Source organism: Strix aluco, chromosome 21 (assembly GCF_031877795.1).
Source record: "Strix aluco isolate bStrAlu1 chromosome 21, bStrAlu1.hap1, whole genome shotgun sequence".
In the NCBI taxonomy this organism is placed as follows: Eukaryota; Metazoa; Chordata; class Aves; order Strigiformes; family Strigidae; genus Strix; species Strix aluco.
This window is the reverse complement of record NC_133951.1, coordinates 8,123,135-8,146,375: the sequence shown is the minus strand read 5'-3', so window position 1 is coordinate 8,146,375 and position 23,241 is coordinate 8,123,135. Positions and strand designations below refer to the sequence as shown.

The 23,241-nt window shown below is 54.7% G+C and overlaps 1 protein-coding gene across 13 annotated transcripts in view; it reads left to right on the top strand.

Annotated features, from left to right (window-relative positions):
* The window catches only part of CACNA1G (calcium voltage-gated channel subunit alpha1 G), a 149,859-nt gene that overhangs the window by 23,115 nt on the left and 103,503 nt on the right, over nucleotides 1–23,241 (top strand). For all 13 annotated transcript variants that reach the window (XM_074847034.1, XM_074847039.1, XM_074847031.1 and 10 more), the window contains exon 2: nucleotides 22,642–22,753. In XM_074847034.1, the coding sequence (XP_074703135.1) occupies nucleotides 22,642–22,753 (112 nt within the window). The remainder of the gene's footprint in view (nucleotides 1–22,641; nucleotides 22,754–23,241) is intronic.

Genomic DNA, 23,241 nt, shown 5'->3' with positions numbered 1-23,241 from the left:
GCTCTGGGTTTTAGTAATGGGGGGGCAGAGGTGTTGTGTGGGCTTTGTGCCCTCACCAGGGGCTTTGCAGGTTGTCTGCACACCGTCCCCACTCTGCCTTGTGCCCTGGCTTCGGGACCCTCCTCCTCCTCCTGCCGGCACCCATGGAGCTGGAGCAGGCTCTGCCATGGTCACCTTTCCCTTTGCTGCTGCAGTGGGGGCACAGGGCATCGCCGTCTCCCTCCTCTTCTTCTCCATCACCACTGGGGCGAAAGGCTCATGGGGATGCTGGACCCTGGTGGGGGCAGCTCCTGCCCTTTGCCACCCGCCGCCGGGTTCCCAGCGTGGAGTGAAAACCCATCCCGGGGGCGGCTGCAGGGTTTTATAACCCTGAGAATGAATCCCAACAATGGCCCTGCCTCTCGGGGGAGCAGGGTCACGTCACTGCCCAGGAAACCGCTCCCTGGGAGCGACAGCTCGTTAAAGAGGGAAGGAAACCCGACGGGGCTGGGTTGGTATGGGGCTGAGAGCGGGGGCGAGGGAAGGTGTGCTGGCAGCGAGTGCGCTCCCTGCATCCTCCCCGCGTGCTCTTTGCATCACTCAACGCACGCTTGAGGTTTCCCTCGCTCAATTCAGGTGTAGTTTGGTGGTGTTTCGAGGGGAGATTTTATCGCACGTGCAGCACAGCGATCCTCCTCACGTGGCTGCAGAGTCTTGGGCTTCGTCATTCGCTCCCGTGTGGGGCAGCTCTGGTTTGAGGGAGCCCAAAAAGTGATGAGCTGGAGGGGTGAGTGCCCCGGGCAGGGTACAGCAACCCCTGTTTGCTGTTTGCATTTAACTGTATTTGAGCTGTGTGGCGTCATGTCCCGGCTGCATGGCACCGGCCTGTCATCTCACACCTTCTAATTAAGAAGTTGTTAGGCTGAGATGTGATGTTGGGGTGGCGGTGGCAGCCCCGCGAGGGCACCACTGGCTGGTTGGCGCAGGGCAGGTGGGGATGGACAGCGAGAAATCCTGGGGGTCCCAGAGGGAGGTGTGAGGGAGAGAGAATGGTGGGTGGGAGAGGACAGCCTGTAAGGACATGGGGTATGTGAGACCCCAACACCCTTCTCCCCCTAAATGGACAAGTAGGGATGGGGTTTAGGGTGTGTAGGGTGCCTTGGAAGACATGGAAGTGCCTGTGTGTCACCAGCAGAAATGGCTCCGCTTTTGGGGGAGCAGAGCTGGGCAGTGGGACAGCAGTATGGCCTCGGAGGGGACACCGAGGTGTCTCTGCCCACCCTGGCCAGTTCCTGCCGTGATGCTGCATTGACAGTGACCCAAACGAGCCGTGGGACAGGGCAGGGATGGGGAGGGCTGTCACCCATTGTGGGAACACGTGTGAGGCCCCTGGCACTCTGCACGGTTCCCGGCACAACGTCCCCAGCCTCTATTGTTCCTTCGCTTGCTCCATCACCAGGGTGAAAACTGCCCAAACCCATCATTGCTGCCCTGAGCCCTTCCTGGAAGCATTGGCAGCAAATGCCTCACCGGGATTTCTGGCTCCTGCCGGGGTCCTGGCCACGGTCAGCTCCTCACAGGGATGGAGAGCTGGGCGAATAATTCATCCTGAATAATTAATCTTGCTAATTTATTAGCTGGACAGACGTCACCACATTCCTTCCTCGGACTGCCCACCAGCAGATCCCAACCTTCCTAAACCGGAGAGCATTCCTTCCCCCGCCGTTTCCGCTGGTGAGCTCTGGCTCGCTCTGTTTGTTTGCAAATAGCCTGTTTGCGTGTGTTATTTGGATCACTCTGATTGCGCCTGCCTTTGATTTGGACACGTAGCTCACTCCGGGGGTTGCTGAACCCCAACGGGGTGAGATGTGGCTCTGAGAACCAGGGCTTTGCCATGAGCAGCTGCCGTTTTTTTAATTCAGAATTTGTTTTCTGCAGCCGATCCCCGATTTTTCTCACTGCTGCTGTTCCTGCAGCCAAGAGGATCCCGTGGGAAGCAGAGGGAGTGCGGGCAGTGGGGATGGAGTGAACTGGGTGGTGCACACTGGGCTGTTCCGTTCTCCCCGGCTGGTTTTGGTAGTGGCTGCTGCTCTTCTCATTCCCATGGGATGGGACAGATGATGCCGGCATGGCTGGTACCACTGTTCCCTGGAGCAAGCACTCTGCAAACCCACCACTCTGTCCAACTCTGCCATGTTGGGATGCAGACTGCCCCAGGCTCGATGCCTTTTCCAGGGCTTAGGTTCAGGTTGGTCCTTTTCAGTGCCTGGGGGATCGATTTGCTCATGAGCTTTACTGGAGCAAGACCAAGGCCAGCTGGGGTCCTATTCCACTCGGGTACAAAGTCTGGGCAGCACAGGGGGTCTGGACCCGTCCCTGAAGGTATTTCGGGCTGCACTGCAGGGCAGAGTCCCCACTGCAGGTCTGGGTGTGGTGGGGACTGCAGACTGACTGGGGGTCCAGCAGAAGCAATAACCCAGGAAGATGCTGCATCCCAGTTCTCAGTCTGGGGTCTATCCTTAAAAATACATGCTGAAAGTGCAGGTTTCTGTAGAGAAGAGCAGCTTCCTCTGTCCTGTGGGAAGCATAAGCTGTCCTGTCCCCTCCAAAGGTGTCACTGAGCCAGGGAGCATGGAAGGGAAAACTGCCAGAGAAGGTGAAAACCCCTTGCAAGCTGGGAGCGAAGCTAATTAACTGTCAAGATTTGGCCTCTTCCTTCTTCCAGTTTGTTTCCACTTATCCTTTATAGCCAGTTAATCAGATAAAGGTGTTCAGAGCTGATGAGTCTAAGGAACGTGGGGGTCTGTGCTGGTGGGGGATGGGACGGGATGGGATGGGGGGGTGGTCGTTCAACAGCACCTTTTCTGAGCCAAATGTTCCCACTCCAAGGAAGGGTGCAGAGGGAGTGGAGGTTGTTCCCTCTACCAGGATGGCTCTGGGAGACATGTCTCTCCTGGCTTGGCGTTGGGAGCCTGTCTCCCTCAAGCCTTTCCCAGGCAGCTCTTGGCCCTGGCCATCACCTCTGTGTGAGGAAGGGATGCAGGGCAGAGACCTTTGTCTCTACCCGGGTTTTAGGGCAGGTGCTTTCTCTTGCCAACCGGGCAGTGAGTCCTGGTGCCGCCACGCTGGGCTCCAGTGAGTGAGTGGCAGCAGCTCTAATTGTGCCTGAATTCCTCTGAACCACAAGTGAAATCTGCAGAAATACAGAAAGTAAACAGCTCGGGGCCGAAATTCCCGACACTTTGGGGAACCTTCCACTAGGAAAAGTTTCTGAGCTGCTAATGAAAAGTCTGCTTCTCCCATGTGGGGACCCCCTGGACTGGGAGGGATGTGGCCACAGCACTGTGGGGACCGTGCTGGGAGCCCCACGGAGCCAGCGCTGGCTTCACGCCTTGGAGCAGCTGGAATAAAAGCTCTTCTCTTTTTTTTTTTTTTTGGTTTTTTTTTTTTTTTTTTATTTCTCTGCCACTCACACTCGCCAAGTGGGGAGGTTTTCATCTCTTTCTTGCAGATTGTGAGAACAATTGCCTAGGATGTTGGAGTGACCTTTGCTGCACAGATAGGGGATAGAAAAATGTCAGTGGGAGCCAGCGCCCCTCTGCAGCCTGCCCAGCCTCCCCTGCCCCAGGGGACTTGGCTTGCCCCTGACTGTGGGTGCTGGAGGGGTGCAGAGACCATGGCAAAGGGCTGAGCAGCCCTTGCCCGTCCCTCCATTTGTGCTGGGAGGGGCTGTGGGCTGGGCATTGGCAGCTCAGGACCTGAAATGCGGGTAAATTTGGGTGAGGAGGACTAAGATGTGCACATGAATACACTGGGACATTTTCGGGGTGCTCTCCACAGGAGAAGCCTGGCTTTCCCGTGAAGCATGCCCCCACCGGACCCACTCTCCCACCCACGCGTGGCCAATTCCCAGCGATCCCTTCCCCTCCGGTTGGGGACAGTCCCGGTGCCTCCTGACCCCGCAGCCCCACGGGGCAGCTCCGGTTCCCTTGGCCTCTCTCCGCGGGTCAGGCCGTTCTCTGGCTCCACTCCAAGGTTTCGGATCGGCTCTCGGAAAAGTAAAGCCATAAAATTTGCCCCAGCTGGAGCACGAACCCACAGTGGCTGGCTTGGGAGGCGAGCGCCGGACCCCATGGATATTTATAATGTAGCAGCAAGGTTAAAAATAACAGAAATTTAAGCTCAGGAAGTTGTTTTGGAGGATAAGAAACTTTTACTTCAGCGTTCGGATGCTGGGGCTAGTGCTGGCCATCCTCCGTCCCTAACGTCCCTGTGTTGTGTCCCTTGGGGCTCCACAGGTCCCTTCCTCCTGGTGTGTTGGGTCCCATTTTGTGGCTGTGGGGATCATCCCTATTCCTGGAGGGAGTGGGGGCACCATGGGAAGCCCCAAAGACTGCGGTGCCGAGCAGGTGCTGCAGGGGTGAGCGGAAGGAGGCAGAGCGGGGCTCTGCTCTGGGGTCCTGGTGGCTGCAGGAAGGGAGGAGCGTGTGGTCACGGCTCCCGTGCATCCCACGCGGTTGTTTTTATTGTTGCTGCAGCCTTTTGTTCCCCTGCCAGGGGTCAGAGGGGTTCCCACCCCCCTGCTCCCAGCATCTCTGCTGCCAGTGGGCACATCTGGAGCTGTCAGCCGTGCCGCTCCTGGCACCCAGACCCCCTTCAAAGCCTCCCGGGGGGGCTTCTGCGGCATGCCCAGCTCCCCTCGCTCCCCAGGACAGGCGGGTTGTAGGGTGGGAGGAGGATGCTCCTGTGCCCAGCTCTCAGGAGCTGGGCTGGGCTCTGCCAAGTGTCTTCCTGGCACAGCAGCTTTGTGCAGGGAGAGCCAAAGGGGCTGATTTGCCATCCAAAAGCCCAAAGCTGTTTGGTGACAGCATCCCCTGTGACCTCCTCTTCCAACCCGCTATGGCTGAGACACCAAACCTTCACAAACCCCCGTGCAGGCACGTTTCTCGGCGTCAATGTCTTATTTTGGTTCGGCTCAAACCTTTTCCCTGTTGACACAGAGGCGGCTTTGCTCAAGCTTGCCGGGCCTGAGCAGGGGTGACCTTTCCCGTGTTTGCTGTCTGGGCTCAGGATCTGTCCATGCTTCAGGCTGCGGCTCTGCAGCCCCAATGAAGCTGGCGGGTGATGGTGAGCACCTTGCAGAAATACTTCTCCAAGCTGGCACTGGCCGGGTCCGGTGCTGCCTCCCCCTTCTCATTTCTTTCCCCCTGGCTTTTGGTCCCTCTCCTTGGACCTGATTTGCGTCTCATTTCCCTTGATGATGCAGAGCTGTGCTGAGTGTGTGTGGAGGGGCCGGGCTCCCCCTGCACCCGCTCCTCAGAGCTGGGCACCCCCAGCCCAGGCTCCCCACAGGGGCCACATTTCCCAGTGGAGGGCTGGAGGGAAAGTGCTGATCTATCCTATCTCTGTGTAGCTACTGGCAGTATAACTCCCCTGTCCCAGGAAAAATCCCCTCTTTAGGAGTGCTCTTCAAGGGTTAACCTTGTGGCCGCATCCTCTGTGAGAAGGTGCCTGTCCCCATCCCTGGACCCAGGGGAGATGTGGGGGAACCCAGTCCTGCCCACGTGGGTGCTGGTGGGGAGGGAGAGCATCCTCCTGCCTGGGTGGGGAGCAGCCTGGAACCCGCTGCTGGTTCCTTCGCTGTGGTACACATTTTGGGGAGCGGAGCCAGCAGCTGCATGGCCACTTTGGCAGCGTTTCTAGCCAAGTGAAACGAGGCAGGGATGGAAACTGGAGATGAGCTGGAGGCTCCGTCTGTGACAACAGTTCCTGTGGGATTCGTGTGGACTCGCCTGTCTGGTTCTGGGTAGCAAAAGGGATGTGTTAAACCCTTTGGGTGCTGTCCCAGAGCATCCCCAGCCCCTCTCTTCCCACTAAGCCTGAGCGGTGCGTGAACCCAAACTTTGCCATTTATTATCTGTGATGAAGTGAACTCGCTAATGTTACTTTTTGGCAAAGTCTTACTGAGAAGTCCTCAAGGGTGAAATGAAACGGGGTCACAGAAGGGTTTAATTCGGTACGTTGTCCTTCAAGGGGAGGAAAAGTCAGACAAGAAGTTTTAAACATTTTATAAAAATATCCACATGTGCTCAGTGCAAAACTCACCGTCTTTACCTAATTTAGAAAATGACTTTATATGGAGAAAGATTTAACACTGCTCCATGGAGGGGAAGAATAATGAATACGTCTGTACCAAATCGCGCTGTCATCCGAAGATCTCCAAGTGCTTTCGAAAGGGTTGGAGAGAAATAATTGTTCTTCTCTTCCCTGGTTTTAAAAACTGAGGCATGGGATGAGAAAGCCAGAAAAGTGCAACTTTCCTGGCTAATTTTAGCCATTTGAAGTCCAGATCTAAGCACCTAAATAAATGACCTGATTTTAATAGACTGCTGGTCAAGTCTCCGGGGTAAAACCTGGAACAAGTCTGGCTCCGTAGGTCTGCAAAGATGGCCTGGGTGTGGAGAGGGAGCCTCCTTCCCTTGATTTGGCACTGCCACTGCGAGCCTTGCTAAGATCTAGAAGCAGATGATGAAGCTAATGAGAGGAATTTATCTGAATTTCTTTGAACTTAAGAGAAAAATAGAGTTTCTGTTTGGGGCAGCTGTGTGTTAGCCAGGTGAGGTCAGTGCCCTCAGTAGTGTTGGGGAGTGGGGCCTGGATCCCTCCGAGTCTGGAAAGCAAAAGCAGATCCAGGCTTTTCAGTCCTGTTATCACATCCCAACCTCTGAAATTTATTTAGCAATAAACGGTGCAGGTGGTGAAGGGAAAGAGGAAACAGAGGTAACCAAAGCACCTGCATTAACCCGAGCAGCTGCGCTCCGTACAGCTCCTCGGATGGGGAATCGGTGCTGGGATGCTTTCGGCAGCACGTGGACCATCTTCATCCGCAGGGGGTGGTGAGGCTGAAGCTGCTGCTCTCTCCTCCCTGTCCTGCTGCTGCCCCAGTCTGCTCCTGCTGCCCAAATATAAAGCAAAATCCCTTGAAAGGAAAACGCTATCTCACTTGCTCAGCTGAGCAGTCTGCCAGGTCTCCGGGGTCAATCTCACCAGGAATAAGCAGTGAAATGCTTGCAGAAGTCGAGCTTTGAATTAGGTGGGCTTAGCTGGGATCCTAAAGCTGAACAAGTTGGACATGGGGACAGATGGGGGTGATGGGTTGTGCCGGGAGCTGGGACCTGTTTCCAAAATGCCTGCTCAGGTTGGGAAGCTGCTTCCCAAGCCCTGCAGCTTGCAGCGCAGGGGCAGTGGGGACCCCCGGGGAGATGCCATGAGAGCCCGGCCCCAGGGAGATGCTGTCAGGCCTGTGGCAGGGTGGCAGTGTGAGGAGGGGAGAAAATACCTGTCTTTGTTTTGCCTCCTTGAACAGGCCAAAAGCTCGTCTCTCTGGGCAAGAACAAATTATAATTTTAATTATGTGGGTACAACACCAACCCCACCTTTGTGCTCAGGGTCTGTCTGTGAAATGAGTTGCAATAAATGTTTCCTGGGACTGAGGGCTGGTCTCAGCCTCAGCACCCGCATCTTCTCCTTTGCATGCCAGAGGTTGCGTTATTTTAGTTTTGTGCCTGGCTTGTCCTCTTACAAAATCACCTCCTCTGAAGAGGGATAGTCAGGCTGATCATGTCCAGGGCTGGAAGATGCCCCCAAGACTCCTCCATCCCAAATCTGCGTCACTTTGGGACGGAGCTCACGGGGTGACAGGGCAGGGCTGAAGCACAAATCCAGCTGCTCTGGTCAGTGCCGGTGCTGGCAGCACACAGCACCCTGCCAGGTCGTGCTGGGCGTGGGCAGAGTCCTGGGGAGCTGCGGTGCAGGCAGCGTGCTGGGTCAGTATTTGCCCACAGCGGGAGCCGGGTGCTGGGCACCTGACAGCACTGGTGGGGAAGAGGCACCCCAGGCTTTTGTATTTTGCTTTCCACTTGCTGCCCAGTGGTCCTATGCCTGTTTTTTTGCTTCCACCCCATTTTGGTCAGACTGTGGCATGGTCTTTCATGTCGCAGGACCGTGGGCATTGCCAGGAAGCAGGAGCCATGCTGGCGAAGGCGAGTGGCCGGGCTGCCTGGCCTTCCCGGTGCTTGGCAAGGAGCGGTTCCCCTCGCAGGTGGATGCTTTCGTGGGAAACCCACCCACTTTTGCTCTCTCATCATTTAGAGGTGTCACCTCCCCGGAGTGTCCGAAACGCACCTCCTGCCCCGCTGGCACTCCGGGCAGCAACAATTGCGGCTGCAGCACAGATGCAGGGGGAAAGGGCAGATCAGGGGAAAATCAATTAGGATGCTCAGAAGTACCCTTGATCAGGACAGTAACCTCTAATCCGGCTCAGTTCTCCTTATTTACAGTTGCCGAGAGGGAAGGCAGGAGGAAAGCAGCCTGGCAAGATGCGCAAAGCCGATCTCCTTCCCCCCAGCTGCTTTACTCTCGCTAATGTATTTGCTGGCAGCGCTCGCCATCCCCGGAGCGTTTGAGCGCGGTCGGAGCAACTGTTCACAGCCAAAGGCAGGAGTGTCGGAGCAGGCACAGGGCTGGGAACTGCTGGGGGGTGACAGGAACCCCCAGCCCCTCAACACGGGGTGCACGTGGGGAGATGAAGTGCTGAGCTCTTCCTTGTCCCCGCCTGGTCTGGCAGAGATGCAGGCAGGGAAACCTTGCAGCCCCTGCCTGCAGCAGTGCCCCAGGCTCTCACGGGGTTTCTGCCCATAGCGCTGGGCTGAGGGAAGGGGCTCGGTGCTGGGGAGGTTTTCCCCGGGCTGTTCTTCTTGAAAATATTCACTGAGAGGTCCCAGGGCTCTTCTTTTCTTTTAGCTCAGCACTTAATAAGGCGAGTGGGGACATCTGAGGGCACTGCCCTGTACGGGAACATGAGGAAGGACAGAGCCCTGAGGGACTCGGTTTGTTTGCACCTTGCAGTGTTGCAGAGGAGATGAAAATCACCCCCAAATCTCCTACACCATAAAACAAGGCATTTGACGCCCCTGGTTGCAAGCAAGCGTTCCACTCCCGAGCATCAAGCGCTCCTGCAGCGTGCTGGCCCCTCGCTGCTCGTGCGGGGCTGGGGCAGCGGCGCTCCAGCCAGCTGCTGCAGAATATTCTGGCGTTTTTAATACGGATCGGTGCGGTCACTGCACTTGTTCCAGGCAAAAGCAATGAGAATTTTATGAGGTGTAAATGGATTGTGAGTGCCTGAAAGCATCCATGTTGCACTCTGCTCTGTGCATGCATGCGCTTCTGCACCTCCTATCCTTGATCAAAATATCTTGTCTCCTTGTGGGCTCGGAGAAAATATAAATATTAGCGCCGTGAGATGCTCTAATCCAAGTTTCTGTCTGTGGTGCTGCTGTTATGGTTAAAAAACCCTACTTCTAGCTGCAAGATTCATTAGGGTCCAGTCTCCGGGGTTTGGAGGGAAACCGGAGCAGCTGTTAATGAGAGAGCAGTAATATCTAGAGCTTGTTTCAAAGCAATAATGGAATTAGGAAGAAGACAAACACAGATCAGTCCCGTGCCTGATGGCTTTATTTTCGGCTTCTTTCTTGCTTTTCACTTTATTAGCTAGAATTAGAACATCCATTTTGCATTAGAGGTCAGATGATGAAATCACACGGGATCAGAGAGTTACCAGCGATGGGCTGAGATGGGGAAGTTTGAGCTTTCTCAGCCATTTCGAAGAGCTTTTGCTGCAGATAACAAGTGAAAAGTGCAAGGGGAGCAGGAGGGGACGGTGAGGCTGTGATGGAGAGGGAGACAGGACAGCGAAGGGCAAGAGCTGGAGCCTGCAGCCTCTTTAGCGAGGCTTGTAATATGTTATTAATGGAAAAGAAACTGCAATTTTTATTTTGTGGAAATTCTTTTGTTCCACATTAATTTTTAAAGTGTGCTTTGCTCCCATTACAGCCTCCTGCCGGAGCACGGTGCTGGCTGGGAGGAGCTGCCTTTTGAAAGGCTTTGGGGGCGCCCATATTAGTGTCCAGGCTGGGGGGGGCGGGCAGTGCAGGGATGCAGGGTGCTTCTCTGGGGCCGGCACCCCAACCCCACTGCTCTGGTTGCACCCGCTGAGCATCACTCAGGTCCTGGTGTGGGGATCATGGAAGGTGCCAGGGCTGGGCTGTGGTGGGCTGCATGCCTTCGTTAGGTGCTGGGGCTTGATGAGGGCTTGCCTACACACGGAGCTCTTTCTTAATTAACTCCATGTGCGGAGACACGCGGATCCTGGAACAGGAACAAGGCGCCCTTATTCCCCAATAAGCTTGTCTGCACATGGAGTAAATCAATAGCAGCTCATCAGGAGCAGCACGCTGGCTGGAGATGCCGCCTAAGGATGAGTCACATCCAGAGAGGGGGGCAAAAAAAAAACAAACAAGAAGGAGCTGGGTGAGCATCCCTGCCCAAAGGCCACCCCGTGCAGTGATGCCATGTCCCATCCTGTCCCCTTCCCTGCCACTGCCAGCCCTGTGCACCACCCCCAGCCTGCTCTCCCTTGTTGTCTCTGCAAGGAGACATCAACACGCTGCCACTGAAGCTGGAAGCACCAAGATGGTTTGATGCCCCAAACCCCTGGGAAGCTCAGGAGTGCTGCCTGCACTTTGCCTGTACCCTGCCAGCGGACAGGGAAGGTGGGCAGCTACTGGTTGTGCTTCCCCCTATTCTTCAGTTTTTCTCTCCTGGAGGGGAGACTGGACTGATGTGCTGGCCATTTTCCCTTGGAAATGCCAGGATTGTGCAGAACACAAACTCGGGCTACCTGTGGCAGCAACCCGGGTGCCCGGAGGGGCCAGAGGGCATGACAGGGATGGGGGATGCAGGCACAAACCTGGGCAGCTCCAGGTTCCCTGACATCTCCTGCAGTGGCAGCGCTGTCCTCGCCATCACCTCCTCTTGTATTCACCTGGGGAGGGGGAACCAGGGGAGATTGTGTCATCCCCACAAGCAGATTCCATAGGATTCACCTTAGCCTTTACAAAAGAGCCTCTTTTTTGTGTGCGTGTGTGTGGCCTTTCCTAGGACTTGAGATATTTCATCTAACTTCCATCACTAAAACCCCACTGTGGAGCCCCTGCCTGCTTCTTGGTGTTGTACATCTTCCCTCTATGTCTACCTTTGTTTTTTTTGGGCAGCAGACAGTGGGATGTGGCTTGTGTGGGACATCACGTCTGAGCTCAGCCCAGGGTTTGGGCTGGAATGCGTGGCATGGGTCCTTCTCTTAAGCTGGCCTTGCCCCGTTTTGGGCTGGGCTGCAGGTCTGTAAATGTGCAAGGCTGGGAGGCATTTTGGGATGGGATCACCTAGCGTGTCCATGCAAGTGCCACAGCAAAGCCCTATCTCCCTGCCTCTTCCTCCCTCCGCCATCTCCCTCCTCCTCTGCCAGCGAGATGCTAATTCATGAGTTCCCAGTCATGGATTTGCATGCAGGGAGCAATTAGACCAAGCGCATGGGCAGGTGCCATGGAGCCAGCCCTGCCCAAGCCCCCCAGCCAGCCCCAGTTCCCTCTCCCCGCGATGGCTCACCCTGGGGAGCGCGGCTTGCTGCACCCAGTCATTCTGCATAAACCCTGCGCCTGTGACGGCTTTTAGTCACATTTAGTCACTGCGGTATTTTGACGTGGCGTCAAGATGTTTCAGTTCACACAGACAAACGTTACTTGTAGACACCTCAAGAACTGAGTCAGGTGCACCAGCACGGGCACAGCTTGTGGCTCGAGCATCTCCCGGAGATGCTCTTCTCGAGTATCAGTCGCTGCAGTCAGGAACCGGCTGCTCCCCTGCGTGCCACAGGCTGGAGCAACCTCTTCTGAACAGGCAGTGGGTTTGGGGCCAAGGTGGCCTTGACCTCCATTTCTCCTTCTGCAAAATGACCTTCTTAACTCTCATTCCTGTTGTGAAACCTCTGCTCTGCTTACACTGAAAAACATTATTTTTCTTTTTTTATTCTAGACTTTAACATCTGAAGTGTGTAAGATGGTTCCTGTCTAATTAAGTACTTAACCTGTGACAAAATATTGTATTTAATGTTGATGTTTTTTTAGAAGGGAAACATTGGCTCTGTTTCTAAGTGAAACACTGAAGCAGACCAGTTGGAAAATCATCATCATATTCAGACTTTGTAAACATAATTTCTTTAATATTTTTTTTCCCCAACTTGATGCCAGGTGAGAAAACATACACAAAAATTTGCGGGTAGTTTGAGTTGCCCCAAAGCTGTATTTCTTCAGCAAAGCTTTGCATGGAAAGTTACACCCAGCGTTGGCTAACACAAACCGTTAAGTGGAAAGGGCTCAGTTCTCTGGTAGCTGGGCATGGCTCCTGCTGGCGCCTGGAGAAGGGTTTGTCCCAAAGACATTATTGCTTTGCTTATCCTTTCTATCACAGCAACTCGGGCGTTGCCCTGAGAAGCTCCTGGGAACCCCCCTGGCTGGTGACCCTGGGTCAGGGCAGGACACTGGCACCAGGTGGAAGGGAAGGGAGAAGGTGTGGGGACACAGGGTCTGCGCCCCCCCCCCAGCTCTGCTTCAGCTGCTGCTAAGCTGTTTGCACCCTTCAGAAGCAGCGATACTGGTCCCTCTAGCCCTTCTGCCCTGTCTCAGTCCATAGGGTTAAAATGATGCCAGGTTTGTCCTTGGATTTGTCCTCTGTGCTTTTTGCGAGGCTTGGCCAGGTTTCCTCAGGGGCTTTGAGATCGTACCTTTCTGCAAGTAAAATACCCGGCTGGGAAAGAGAAGGGCCCAGTGGCAGCAGATGTGGCTGGGAGCTGGGTGCTTTCAGCTCATCCTGGAGCTGGTGCCGCCAGGAATCACACTGCATCTGCCCCATCTCTCCCCTTTTCCTCTGCTGAGCCCCAAGCTGCCCATTTGTGGAGTGCAAATGGGTAAAACCCAGAGATTGAGCTTCTCTAAAGGCCTTGGAAGGTGTTTGCCTCGGTGTGGTGGACACATTTCCCTGCTTGGCAGAAGAGGGCAGATGGAAGGGTGTTTCAAAATGCCCCTATGCCTGCTCACCATTCTGGAGATCTTGGTAATGACCTTGTGAGTCTGGCAGCCGCAGTCTGCTGGGCGAGGGCTGTGCCATGCCGCAGGGTGGGATGCTCCGCCGCTGTGGGAGGGTTCGCTCCGGCGCATCCCTCCTGCCCCGTGCCCCGAATTCCCTGGCTCTCAAATCCCTCCTGTGAGCATCCTCGCCTGGGTGTCTGTGGATGGACAGGAATGGGCTGTGGGAGGGGCGTGGGGGTAGAAACCGGTCGTGCGTCTCAGATGGAGATGGAGCTGATTTGTTTAGCTTGCTCGCATCCCAGCTCCTCACTAACAGCTCTTCCCTCCGAGGTTTCCCCTGGCCCTCAGTCAGCAGAGGGAATTCCCTCTCCTCTGCCCGAGCTCCAGCTGCAGCCAGGATCGCTGCGGCGAACACGAGGACGGGCTCTAATTGCTGCCTCTCCCCAGGTTCACCGGGTTTTGTGGTCCTCGCTTGGTTACCGTGCCTCAGTACCATCCTGCTGCCTGCATGTTTGGGTGATTAGGGAAGCGCTGAATTAATCAGCGGCTGCTGTTGACCCTGCAGAGCTGTCCCATCTCCTGCGCTCCCTGCAGCTGCTGGCATCCTCTGCCCCGGATGAATCTTTCATGAACTCACCTCGTGTATATTTAATAGGTTGGGATTGGGTTCGAGCTTGTGCTGGTGGCTGGCGGGGTCTGGGGGGCCAAGGGCGGCTGCATCTTCCCAGCGGGATGAGGCTGGGGGTGTGACAGTGTTTCCCAGGGGAAAGGGGTGTGGAGGGAGGCAGAGCCCGTATCACCTGCACCGGGCGGGGGTGCTGATGCTTGTGGGGAGTATTTTGGCTCCACAGGGGTGTGCGCCGGTTTTCCTGGCCAAGGGGGGTTAACCCAGTGGTGGCAGGAGCAGAGAGCCCATCGAGGCTTCCTGGAGTGTGTTGGGGATTGTAAGGGAAGTGGGGGAGCTGCCAGGACAATTAGCACAGTCTTGTTCTCACCAGCACATCCCTGGGATGGAGCGGGGCTGTAATCAGCCAGTCGCTTCCCTGGTTTTATTAATACATTGATTTTGGGGGGGGGTTGGCTCCATGCAGTGTGGTGCCTGCCAGCAAAGTCTCTGCGGGGAGAGGGGGGGCTCAAGGTGGCATGCCTCTGGGCATGGCAGTGTCTCATTTTGGAAAATGTTCAGGCTTCTTCCTTGGGGATTGATGGAGGAGAGACGTCCCCTCCATCTGTGCACTGCCCTAGGAAGGGATTTAAATCACAGGCTCATGAAAAAGAGGAACTGCTCCCGTTTTACAGGCTTTGAAGCCTGTAGGAGCCTCCTGGAGATGCTCCCCTTCCGTGTTCTGGGAGGTTTGGCTTGGGGGAGATCTCCTTCCCTGGCCATGGAGGCAGGCACTGTCTGCCAGCGCCGGAGCAGGCTCACTGCTCTGTGGCCTCCATCCTGGCTGGCTTCTGGGGCTGGGCAGCAGCGAGGACCTGGCTGCCCTCCTGCAGCTCCCAGGCGAGTGCAGGGAGGAGGTTTGCTGTGCCTGGGGTCAGTACCCTGGTCCCCCATCTGCCCTCTGCTCCAACAGCGAAGGGCGAGAGATGCTCTCCAAGGAAATATGTGACTATATAAATAAATAAATATAGATAAATTATTTTTTATTATATACGTATGTTTAGGGCAAGTTTTATCCTGATCTGCCTGGGATCTCCTCCTCTCTGCCCTGTCCTCTCATTCTTTCCCCTTTGGTGTGAACCTGCCTGACCAGTGCAGCATCCCTGGCATGGCAGCACCGGTGCCACCATGCAGAGCCATCTCTTCAATTCCTTCATTTCACCAACTGTTACATAAATCCGCTTTTATACTGAACTTGTGGACGTCACTGAAGCTCTGTCCATACCCATAACATCACTGTTTCCATGGGAACCAGCGTACTTCCAAGGGGGAAAAAGTAGAAGGAGACTAAAAAAAGGACAAAGAAGGAACAAAATAAGACAAATATGTGACATATCCCAACTATGTGGCGGTGTAGGATGTTACAAAGATTTCACTGCAACTTGTTTAGGAAGCCTTGCATAACAGTTTTTGTCTTGAGTAATGCAGCAAGCCGAATCAGGGACGGTAGAAACTTAATAGTATCCCAAATATCCGGAGTCTGTCAGTGAGAGAGGAGTCTCTGGCAACTCTGCACGAGGCGCCTTTATGTGTGAGCACGAGGGGAAGATGCATCTGCCGTGTTGCAGCGTTTACCTGGGTTTCCGAGGGTTTCCCTCTGTCCCAGACCACGGCTGGGGCTGTGCATCCTGAGGGGGTGGCACTGCTGGCTGTTGTGGACACGTCCCGAGGAGCAGCCAGCACCGCCGAGCTTCTGCTCCAATGAACTTTAAGGGCAGATGCTATTAAGGGACAGTTTATAGCGAGTGAGTTAAAAATATATATATTTGGGGGCTAAGTGTTTATCCACTATGCACTTCATAAGGCATGATGGGAGAAAAAGTCTTAAATACATCATCAAGTGCCAGCAATGACTTTGGCATATTTAGTGTATTTTAACTGGTAACCCTAGGTCCCCCCTGCAGAGGAGGAGTCCATTAGGAAGGATTTTACTGCTCACGACAACATCTTCATTAATGCCACGTGTGAGCTGCTGGGAGGGAGCGCATCCCTGGGGCTCTGTCATGGGAGGCGATGGCTAGTGCGGAGGCTGAGCTGGGAGCCGGCAGGAGGACGGGGACAGGCACGCGTGTGCCGGGGCACGCTCCCACCTCCACAACCCCACTTTGGTGGGGCGAGTGGGAGGAGAGCCCATCCCTGAGCCGCCCAAATGTCAGCAGAAGGTGCTAAACCAGTGGGAGAGGGAGGTTAGGGGGAGCTGGAGCTTCTGTTGGGCTCAGCCTGGGCAAGTGAGGCTTTACCCGCTTCTTCTCTACGCTCCCCTTTGGGCAATGCAGGGCAGCAAGGCTTGGGTTCCCAGCACGTGGCATCAGTTGGTGAAATAACTGGGGAGCGCCGGCCCCGCGGGGCTTCCACCCTGACCTGTCCTGCTTGCCCAGGGGCTGGGGGCCATGCACTGGCCCTGCCCTTTGCATGAGTCCCTCTTGGGGCTGTTTTTTCGTCTCTGCTCTGTGATGCTGATATAGGGGTGACAAGGAAGGAAGGAAGGACTGGGATGAGAAGCCAGAAAAAATTCAGCCTAAAGTGCTCTTGCTTGACATTTTGTTTTATTTTATTTTATTTTTTTAAAGCACCTATCCTTGCAGATGCTGGTTCCAAGGCTGGGCTGCCAGCAGCCAAGCCCTCCCACCTCAAGAGTTAATTGCAAGCAATATGTAGGGCTTTTCTTAAAAGCTCCAGCTCCTGAAGTTTGGAGATTATGCAAGACACTCAGCTTGCAGGATTTTTTTTTATCTTCATTTTTTTTTCTGTCTTTAAGCAATAAGATTTTAAACCCTTTAGGTTGCAGGAAAAAAAACTTAAAGTACAAATCTAAAAGGTTATGGGGAAACAATTCTGAAACAGTAAGGCAAATAAGAACCTTGTCAGGATTTTTTTTTTGACAAAACATCTTTTTTTTTATCAAGCTTCATCCCCTCTAAATACAGCATCATTCTTTGCTTCATCACCTGGGCGGCTGAACAGGGTTCCTCCGCGCTGTTGAGCAAATCCTACATCCCCCTTGAGAGATGGCTGCGTTTCCGAGGCAGAGGGAGAGCATCTCCTGCCTGCAGCCAACAGTGCGGTTTTTAAATCTTTGGGAGAAAAATAATAAGATGATAACTCCCCCAAATCCCCTTTCTCCTCTACTTTTGGGCTTTACAGTTGCTGTTGTGCATTATGGGGCCTTTGGGGACCGTTGTGTGGCTGTGGCCCCGTGGTCCCACCGGGATGGGAGCAGAGTGCGGCCGTTCCGTGGCAGAGGGAAGGAGCTGCCGGTGCATCCCCGTGAACATCTGCAAGAGAAAATAAATTAGAGATGAAATTTCCAACAACACTGGCATGAATAATTGCCCTGTTTTGGTTTTCCAGGTTTAATTGTGAAGCTGCATGAATTAAAATAACCTCCTGGGTCTGTCTGTGCTGTGAGGGAAGCAGTTTTGAGCGCTGCAGAGCAGTGATGAGGCAGGATGTTCTCTGACTGGCTCTTTCCCGGCTCAGAGCCTGCGGCCGGGGATGTGCCACGCTCAGGGGGGTTATGCTGGCTCCTGGCAGCGTGTCCTTGGGCAACTGGATGCGGTGACCCGGGATGGGGCCGGCGCAGGCACATCATGGCAATGTTCTCTGAGCAGTGTTTGAATTTTTAAGCCCCTTTGCTGCAGCCCCACCAGAGGAGAGCCTCTTGGCTTTGCTTTCCAGGAAATGCCCTGGCAATAGGACTCGCCTGGCACAAATCCCTGTGGGCCACGGGGCAGGAGGCATCCACTCCATTACACGTGTGCAGTGAGCGTGCCCCGGGCTGCCATGCCCGCAGCGGGTTATCCACCCTGCCAGGAAAAAGCAGTTTTGCCACCAGCGTGGTGCAGCGATGCTGCGGGAAGGGCTGTAAACCTGCCACATCTTCCCCGCTTCATTCTGCTCTTGCGTTCCCCGGAGGGAGGGGAGGTACGGTGCCTGGAAAAGCACCTGGGAGGGCAAACCCATGGGAGAGAGTCCGTGTCAGGATTGCAGCGGGGCAGATCCCTGCCAGCACTCGGCTGTCAGCCAGGCGAGTGGATTCACTGGGCAAAGAAGCTCTGAGAGCACCTTTGGCATGCAGCATCCAAGGGGATGCAGATGCTAAAAGCAAAAGATGGGTGCTGGTTTTGCTTTTGAAGGAATATGATAGGAAAAAAAACCATCCAATTAAATGTCCAGGGTTGTGATGGGAATCCTATAACCTTTCAACAGGGCATGGCACGAGGACCCTTTTCCTGTTGGCCTGGTGCAGCCAGAGGCAAAGCTGGGAAGGGGTTATTATTTCCATCTGTGAGGCAGATTAATTCTGAGGACTTTTAACTTCCCTTGCAAAAGGCCTGAATTAATGTTTTAGGATTTTAGTCCCTGCCTCTTCCCGCCCCCCCAAAGGCCAGACCCTGGAAGTCCCATTATGCTCCTGTCAAAGGGGCTATTTCTGGAATTGATGATATGAATGGAGCCTAAAACTCCGCTCTCATTAACGTCTGCAGCTTATCCCAGTGTCACTCCTAAGCTGGTGGGACTTGGTGACACTGCAGGGGAGGGCTGTCATTTCAACCCAATTTTCACATCACATTTGCACAAAAATTTCCAGGCCTCGCCAGCGCTTGCTACACATTTGTCAAATACCAGCCACTGTCCCGGTGAGCGAAGGCTTTGCCTGGCACAAAAGAAATGACCATGGGTGGTGATGGGGGACCTGATCATGGCTGTGACTATGGCCTGTGGGTCTGAACAGCCTCTCTTTGCCCAGAAAACAGGCAGCAGAGCAGAGCCGAGGTGTCACCTGGCTGGGTCCAGGTGGTTCAATGTGTTTTTATGGTTGGGTTTTATTGCAGGATAGCTGCAGGGCTGCCTGCAGAGTCCTGCTCCCCATTGTGCTGGCTGTGCTTTTGGGGAGTCCCGCCCCATCTCTTGGCAATGACAGGATGGCAGCACGTTGCCTTGGAGCTGGTGCTTTGCTGGAGCACCAGCGCTGCTAAGGAAGAGCTGGAGGAGGGGGTCAGGGGAGGAGCTGGACAGCAGAGAGAGGGATGCAGGGAAGGAGGAGAGGGGGGATGGCAGAAGCTGCCTGGGAGTAGCAGAGCACCAAGGGAAAAAATAAATATCAGTCCCATGGAAGAGCGTGTGTCCCTGTAAAGCGCCACTAAACGCTGCCCTCCGTACCTGGCTCGGCCGTTAGCACGGGTGGGTGCCCAGCCCTCCGGGGAAGGGACCACCGTCTCTGGGGACGGGCGATGCAGCAGCACGGTGGTGCCCACTCTCCCCATCTCCAAGCCAAGGACACGCTGGGAGCAGGGTGTGTGCGCCGGCTCAGTGGAGAGAGCCCGGGCTGCTGGTGGACCCAGCACTATGCCCACCATCATCTTGGTTGCTGCTGCCCTCAAGCAACAGCTTTCCATTTAATTCACTTGCTGGGGAATTTGATCCAAACTTCTGCAACCAAATCATAGCAAGCATAATGCAATATCTTTCTCTTTTGATTATGTTAAGCTGGGTAGTGCTGGCTAATTGAATCTGGGGCTCTTGCCTCTTAATTACGAAAGGTCAGGCTCTGCTGAGCGCGGGCAGGTAGCACGGGGATCGCTCGTGGTGGGAAGGGGGCTGAGGGCTCGTGCTCTGTGGAAAGGCTCCTGTTCATAACAAGTGACTGACTTCTGCATATTTTCCTTTTCTTTTGGTGCTCTTTATCTAATGAATTTTAAGAGTCAGGTTACGCCAAAAGTGTTACTGGATATTTCTGTGTGGCAAACCCAGATTTTTTTAATTGAAAAGAATCTGTGAGCATGTTGGCTGTCTGTCTTGACCAAGTGGATGGTAAAAATGTGGATTTTTAAGAATAAGCTGGGGTGAGCAGGTGACCCTGAAGAGCAGGGACTCTGACACCCGTGGGATGGAGCAGATGGGGCGATTACTTGCTGTGTGCACGTGAACCCCATTATTCATTTCTTTTGAACATCAGCCCTATGCATCCTGCCTGCTCAGCGCAAGGAGGGGGCAGGACCCCCCAGGGCCAGCTCCGCTCCCGGTGAATATTTATCTCACGCACCCTGGGCTGTGGGCTCAGCTCAGCACCAGGGCGAGGGGCAGTGGCAGCGCTGCCGAGAGTTTGCCTCTTCCTCCTCCTCGCCTTAGCTGCTGGCCGAGCACCAGCACTGTCTCTGGTGCTTCCCAAAGCCCCTTTGCCCCTTCACTGCCCACGCAGCAGCAGCGAGCAGCATTCAATAAAGCACCTTCTGCTTTTACTAATTGAAGAGTTTCCCTTTGTCAGCCTCTCGGCTCAAAGGAGGGTCGGTACAAAGCCGTAGCCATCAGCACTTTGTGTGGCTCTGAAAATCCCATTAGCAGAAGAAAGAGCTTGAAGTTTCATTCAGCTGGAAAAAAAAAAAAAAGGGCAAAAAAAAAAAATATCCCCCCTCCAAGCTTCTGATCTATCAGCTGCACATTAAAATACCACCCTCAGCACCACCGGGGTCCCTGTCCCAGGAATACTTAATCAGGGTGAAGTGTTATATTGGACTGAAATGTATTTGCTTGAGGGAGCGATATGCTGATAAGTGGGTCTACGGTTAAAGCTGGGGAAAAAATCCTGCCATCAGCAAATAAAATCCCCTCCCGCTCCACAGGTCCCCCCCTTCCCCAGGCTGTTTCCCTGCCCATGGGATGTTTGATCCTGCAAGGGGAGCTGCGGTGTGGGAGTGTGGGGTGGGAGGGCAGGGACCAGCCCTGGGCTGAGGGCATGGACAGAGCTGGGTGGGGATGGGATGGGGAGATTCCCCATCACCTCGCTGGGGAGGGCAGTGGGGGGGCCATGCCTGTGCCAGTACCTGTGCCAAGATGGGGGTGCTGGGGCTCTGGGCAGGTGGGGGATGCTGCCTGCCTGCCTGCACTGGGGGGGGACCCTTTGGTGGATGCAGCTCTGGCGCTGGTCCCCACATCTGCCTCCCGGCTGCACTTTGTTCCCCAGGTGCAGCAGGCTGTGGCATCTCGGGGGGCTGTGCTCTCCTGGCTACCCTCCGCTTGTAATTAGTTACTGGTGCCGGTGCCAGCACACTAATGAGCATCGAGGGGCACCCACGGCTTTGCCATCTGTGGCATGCTGGAGGAGGACAGGGAGGGTGCCCCGGGTGCTGTCCTGTGCTGTTCCTCCCGTTTCAGCCACCGCTCAGCCCTTTGTGCTGGACATGGGGCTGCAGTGAGCTCGGATCTGCTCCGCTGCCCTGGCTGGGTGTTAGGGCTGCTCTAGGCCTGGGAGAGGGAGGAGGTGAGATCAGAGAGGCTCCACGCAGATGCACATCCTGGTTGTGTGCCCATCTCTGCTCACTCAGGAGCTTGCAGACCCCAGCCAGCACCACGCAGCTGCCCGCCATGGCAAAAGCATCACCCAGGTCCCGTGCCCAGCTGACATGGAGCCCGTGGAGGAGAGCCAGGCCCAGTGCAGGGTCTTCTCCACTGCCATGGAAGAATTTGCATGAAGCTTTGCCTGTCTGGGGAAGCATCCATCTGTCTCTGCAGGTTTTGACCCAACCAAGCAGGCTACTCCTGAGCCTTCTCTCTCCCCTGATGAATATCTCTCACAGCCCTTGTAGACGCTCGTTCTGTCACCCGTTTGGGATCTTACAGGGTTTTTTTAAATTCTTTTTGTTCTCAGGGGCTTTGCAGTTCCTCACTGGCAGGGCCATGGCCACAGCTGGCTCTGCAGGGGGATGCTTTCCAGCCCCGCCAGCCGGGGAACGCCTGCGCATCCCCTGCAGCTGCTGCCCCCTCCTCCAGCTCCCCCCCACGCCTGCCCCCGCAGGACTATATTTGAGCTAAATATTCCAGCTCATAGCCCCAACCTGACAGTTGGAATGTCTATCCCGATATCTTGTAAACATTTCTTCCGATTAAAAGATCCAGATTGCCGACGACCCAGCCGTGACTCAGCCCCATGTGATTTCCCAGGAATTCGCCCAGGATGGGTGGCAGGAGCTGCCAGCTCCAGCCCCGCACGCCCAGGGGGAGGCACCTGCTGATTCATCCTCACCTTCTTCTTCCCCAGCCAGATAACGCTACAGCACGGGCTCCCAAACACCACCCGCTGCCGCGTTGCAGTGAAAGCTCTTGTCTGACAAGGGTCGTGCTTATTTTCCTAGAGCCTGGAAGCTGCTGCCTGCATCCAGGCAGGAGCATGGCCCCAACTGCCTGCGGATTGTGGCAGTCGATGGGGTGTTTTCTGTGCTAGGCTGGAAGATAACCCCAGTGCCACATTGTATTGGTTCCTGGATTTTGCATCTCTGTGCCCCTGGCAGTCGGGAGCTGGCTGCAATGCCCTCTAGAAGAATGCAAAAAATTTGGTACCAGGTTTGAACGATCCCTGTGAGGATTAGTGGCACCAGCACGCTTTATTCTGCCCAGAAGTAACAGCATCCAAAGTCTGTCCGGCTGCTCAGCTCTTTAAAATTGCTCCAAGGGGCAGCAGTCAGGGTAGGGGATGGGCTCTGCTGGCCCTCACAGTCTTAAAGGCTTTTAGGCAGTTAATTAATGGTTTTGACAGTCTTAATTTGGACTGGGAATGAAAAGTGCAAGCAGTGACTTCAGGGAAACGCCCCTGGGATAAGCTGTGACATGGTTAATAGAAAATTGTAATGTTGTTAAAGTGCTTTTCCATAAAATGCCAGAAGAAGAAATTAACGGTGTGGAGTTCATTTTTTTTTTTCCCTAAAAGTTGATATCGTTCTTTTAATTTAATTTTTTAATCTATCACATCAGCACTCAGCACTCTTGCCATGCAACTTTCATTTTATAGCAGTTTTCATACTGGCTGTAGCCACTGATGTCAGTGTGGGCAGCACATGCTGTCAGTTTGCTGTGCAGGTATCTAAACAGCAGGCAGACGTTCCATGCAACACCAGATAAAGTCTAAGAAGAGACGCTGGTGTGCACCTTGCTTTAAAGACCAAAATAACCTTTCTGATTCGGTGGTGGCTGCTCGCAGATGCTTGTCTGGGTCCGTTGCTTCCTTGACGGGGTGTCGTGCAGGTGGTTCGAGAGGGTGAGCATGCTGGTGATCCTGCTCAACTGCGTGACGCTGGGCATGTTCCACCCCTGCGAGGACATCGCCTGCGACTCGCCGCGCTGCAGGATCCTCCAGGTACAGCCCGTGGCCTGGCTGCTGCTTTTAGCTTCATGACAGCCCCGGGTTAATGTGAAGTGGGAAGGACCTGGCTGCAGCCGAAGCAGAGGTGGCCTCGTGTCCCGGGATGGCTGGGTCCTGCCTGTGCTGGTCGTCCCACCAGCTCTTACAAAATGCTGATTTTGGTGCTCAAATGTGAAGGATGTCATCAGGCAAAGCCCCTGCCAGGCTGTGCTGGCCCCAGCTTAGCCAAGCCTTGCTTGGAGTGCTTGGGGAGGGTTAACCATCTAGTTTATAGTGAAAGCAGAGCTCAAAATATACTTGTCCCTTTATCCTAGTACTGTGGGTGCTGTTGGCCAGTCTGGGTTGGGGGAAGACATGGAGCTGCTCTCAGAGTTGCCTCTGCCCAGGGATTTAGTGCAAGAGGAGACCTTGTTGGACTCAGGTCTCTAATTTCCTCCCCTGGTACAAGTGTGCAGCGATGCAGCATTCCTCCTCCCTTCCTT